At 46.1% G+C, this 4,053-nt stretch overlaps 1 protein-coding gene across 3 annotated transcripts in view; it reads left to right on the top strand.

The window, feature by feature from the left end:
- erbb2 (erb-b2 receptor tyrosine kinase 2) overlaps nucleotides 1-3,654 on the top strand; it is a 43,767-nt gene extending 40,113 nt beyond the window's left edge. For 2 of the 3 annotated variants that reach the window (XM_015046733.1, XM_015046735.1), the window contains 5 exons: nucleotides 331-477; nucleotides 574-671; nucleotides 1,513-1,701; nucleotides 1,993-2,368; nucleotides 2,644-3,654. In XM_015046733.1, the coding sequence (XP_014902219.1) occupies nucleotides 331-477; nucleotides 574-671; nucleotides 1,513-1,701; nucleotides 1,993-2,368; nucleotides 2,644-3,005 (1,172 nt within the window). In that variant the 3' untranslated portion in view covers nucleotides 3,006-3,654. The remainder of the gene's footprint in view (nucleotides 1-330; nucleotides 478-573; nucleotides 672-1,512; nucleotides 1,702-1,992; nucleotides 2,369-2,643) is intronic. The other variant, XM_015046734.1, reaches the window with a different exon arrangement.
- Nucleotides 3,655-4,053: the final 399 nt, after the last annotated feature.

Below are 4,053 nucleotides of genomic sequence, written 5' to 3' on the forward strand. Positions count from 1 at the left end.
CTATTTTGTCTTTAGCAACAGACCAGGTGCCATTTCCCCCATTAACGTTAGACTCGCATGTTTGTTTTGGTTGCATTTACCCAGAATGCCCTGCGCTCTAGTCCACTTCCTGCCTTTGGAGGGGCCTCTGGTCCGCTTAGCTTTCACTTATGTATTCAAACCGCACCAGAGTTCACTTCAACCAAAGGGAGACCGAGGTTTGTAGGCAGACCAAATGTCTGCATCGGAGTTCAGTTGCAAACTTTCTACTGCTTATATGTGACCAAGGTTTGTTCAAAGTGGATTCTTCCCAGAGGCGTCAGATGAAAAACCAAACTCTGTCATTTTCAGGGGTGACGGTTTGGGAGCTGATGACGTTCGGCTCCAAGCCGTACGACACCATCGCGGCGAGGGAGATCCCAGATCTGCTGGAGGGAGGAGAGCGGCTTCCTCAGCCCCCGATCTGCACCATAGACGTCTACATGATCATGGTCAAATGTGAGTACTGCGCCAGCCCAGTCGTTCATTTACTGCCCTGGGGGGTAAAAAGAGTTTTCGAACAGAAAATCTAATAATTTTCTGTTTGCTTTGCAGGCTGGATGATTGATCCAGACAGCAGGCCCAAGTTCAAAGATCTGGTTCAGGACCTCAGCGCCATGGCGAGAGATCCGTCTCGCTACTTGGTCATTCAGGTAAACTTCACTAAGGCTGCAAATGTTTAACTTCTGGGTGTCTGTATTATCGTAATTTATCTTATTTTTTGATGCTGTGTTCATGCAGTAAACGTAATACGAATGATCGTTGGTAACTTGAAGGTTTTTGAAAAATATTTGATTGAATCTCCCTTTTTTCAGGATAACAAACTACAGCAAAGACTTTAAAAATTAAAATTTGGTTTGAATTTACTGTGGATTTTCTCACACAGAGTTAGAATTATAAATATAGACTGATATTTACAGCCCCACTAATCGACTAAATGATTAATCGTGATTATTAAAATAATCGTCAACTAATTTAGTAATCAATTAATCGTTTACTGGCGTATACAGACTCAAAAAAGGCCAACATAATGAGAGCAGGGACTGAGCCTACATTGTACAAAAATATTTACATTTTGCATTTAAGATAAAAAAAACTTTGTTAAATTCTCAAGTGGTAATTTTGCTATGTTGTTGCTTTTGAAGCAATAAAATGTTTATTTTCTTTGTTAAAAAAGGAATTTAATTGTTTAATGTTTTTGTAATATTGTATAGAAATGACTAACTTGGTTGGATGAAAAGTCAAAAATGTGTCAAAGTTTTTATCCAATTAATCAATTAATCGTGAGAATAATAGAATATAATCGATTACTAAAATATTCAGCCTTGAAATCAAGAGCTGGCTGGTTTCAATTGGACCGTCTGGACAAAAATCGCAGTAAATTTAAACTTCTCTCTAAATAATTGATACCTTTGTTCCATGCTGAAATTAAAGAGCAGCTGTAATATTCCTGAGGTTCTGTTGAGTCCTGACCAGAACCTTCTGCTCCTCCAGAACGACGACCAGATGAGCTCCTGCAGCCCGGTGGACAGCCAGTTCTACCGGATGCTTCTGGAGGAAGGCGAGAATATGGGCGACATGATGGACGCCGAGGAGTACCTGGTACCGCAGCCCAACCTGTTCCCCAGAACCAGGGCCGACGGGGCCCAAGCCAACGGGCCGACCCGCCACCAGTCCTACCGGGTCAGTGGGGACCTGCTCTAACTGGATCCCAGTTTGAGTTAGAACGGTTACTGGTTTCATCCATCCATCCATCCATTTATCCGTCCGTCCCTCCCTCCCAAACATGGCCGCCTTCCCTCCCTCCCAAACATGGCCGCCTTTGTTTCAGTATCTGTCTCTAGTGAATAATGGTGATGATGAAACTCCATTGTTTCTGTTTTTCTTAGTTAATTGAGGCTGTAAATGACTTCACTTGTAAACAAATATCAGTTTTAATTTCATCACCTTTAAACTGTTTCTTTCCTGCACCAGCAGAGCAAAGATCTGGATGTTGAGCCCTTGGCCGCTGGTGGACCTCAGAGCATGTACTCGTCTCTCAGTACTTTGGGCCGCAGCCAGTGCCCCACCCTGCCAGTGGCAGCCAGCATGTCCAACGGCCTGTGGCCCCAGTTGGCCCGCACCACTTCAGCAGGAGGCCAGTCTGACTCCGTCTTCTTGGATGCGACTCCAGATGGACATTTCTTATCACCGTCCAGCCCTGGACGCTACTGCAAAGACCCCACCTACCCCAGAGGGAGCCAGTGTGACCTGGAAACAGATGAGGCGGACGGCTCCCATCATCCTAATCACCTCCATCACTCCCTGCCCAGGAGGAGTCACGCCCACAGTCAGAGGCCATCCATGCCAGGTAAAGTGTTGAGTGAAGTCTTAACATTTCCTCAAGAGCAACTGCAGACTGCATGTCTCTGTTCATGGAGAATTAAGTGCTTTATTTTTCCACTGAAAAAATAGTCGGCCCTACTGACACAAGAGAAAATTCGGGTTTTTAAGAAAATGGCCGCTGTTTGTTGATGGATAAGATCAATCAACTTTGGATTAGCTCATTAATCGTTAACTTGCAGCCGTAGTCAACGTCCCTGAGAGATTTGTCTGATTTTCTGACTTTCCTCATTTGTCGTTCAGAGTACGTCAACCAGGAGATGCTGGATCCCAGACCGGCGATCCCTGAGCGACCCACTACGCTCCCACGCAAAGGCTCCAGAGTGGAGCGACGGCTCCCCAACGGCCTCGGGTCCGGCCACAGCGTTGAGAACCCGGGGTACCTAATCCCTGTCAACTCCGCCTGCCCTGCCTTCGACAACCCGTACTACCTGGACCTTGGGGACAAAGCCAACGGCGCTCCGCCGGGAGCGGCGGGAGATGGCGCCGCGACCCAGGAGAGCAACGGAAACATCACCAGGCACGTCAACGGGTTCGTCACCCCCACTGCTGAAAACCCAGAGTATCTCGGACTTGCAGACACCTGGACTGGTGGTCAGACTTGAGGAGGAGGAGCAGGAACTGTAGGAGTTGCAGATCGAGTTCTTCTAAGGGAGGAATGAGAGAAAGGGAAGCCGGTTTGTTTTGTGACGGATCTGAGTGGGGTCCTTGTTTGAATGTGAGCACATCGATTTGAGGCCGACTATCAGAAAACTCACTGTTGACTCCAGCACAGTGTAGCATTAATATGGTGTCTGTGACACCGTGGGAATTCATCAACAGTTTGGGACGCTTCGGTGAAAAACTCATCCCAGTACGACTAGAGTCTGACGATCAGAGAACCATTCGACTGTTTTTCAGTTTTTCTTCACTGTTTAATTAACGTTCAGGCTTTTTTTCCACTACATATGAAGTAGTTTTTGTATTTTTTTTTTCTCAACTGCCACAGACAAAACAACCCAAGATGCGCATTGAGGATGGTGTTTAGTATTCTGGTCACATTGGACGAAGGTCTCTAGTGCCCTCAAAGCCGTTTTGTCTCAAACAGAGAAGGCCCCTGCAGCCCATCTGGCCTTTGGGTTTGGTCCCTGAAAGAAAGGCGTCCTGTATGGCGAAGACAGCAGCTTTGTGCCGCTCTGATGTATCGGACCGCAGCTACTCTGTGGGGTCCGAGTAGACTTCATAAGCTAATGCATGTTAAAGTCAACACTTTCCCAAGAATCTCTGCATATTCCAAGCCAGTGAGCCACTCTCTTCAAGTTGGAAAGGATATTTCACAAAGAGTTGGAAGAGATCTTTCCGTTAGGATGTAAAACAGCCTTCAGAGGGGACAGAAACCGCCCCTTTGCTCCGTTTGGGTAATCAATGCATGGTTCAAATTCCACCCGCTGAGAACAGCCAGTTAATACTCGACTTTTTTTTTTCACTGTACACTGCAAAAACACAAAATCTTACCAAGATTTTGTGTTTTTCAACATTGTTGAAAAAGTACTAATTCTACTGGCAGATTATTTCATTTATAACACAGGAAGAGGTTTTGCTATAAATGACGTAATCTGCCTGCGGAACTAGAACTTGGTTGCTAGGAGACGGGCTGGGCTTGGCAGGCGTTGC

Source organism: Poecilia latipinna, unplaced genomic scaffold, assembly GCF_001443285.1.
Source record: "Poecilia latipinna isolate Pla-1442-1.1 unplaced genomic scaffold, P_latipinna-1.0 Scaffold790, whole genome shotgun sequence".
Lineage (NCBI taxonomy): Eukaryota > Metazoa > Chordata > Actinopteri > Cyprinodontiformes > Poeciliidae > Poecilia > Poecilia latipinna.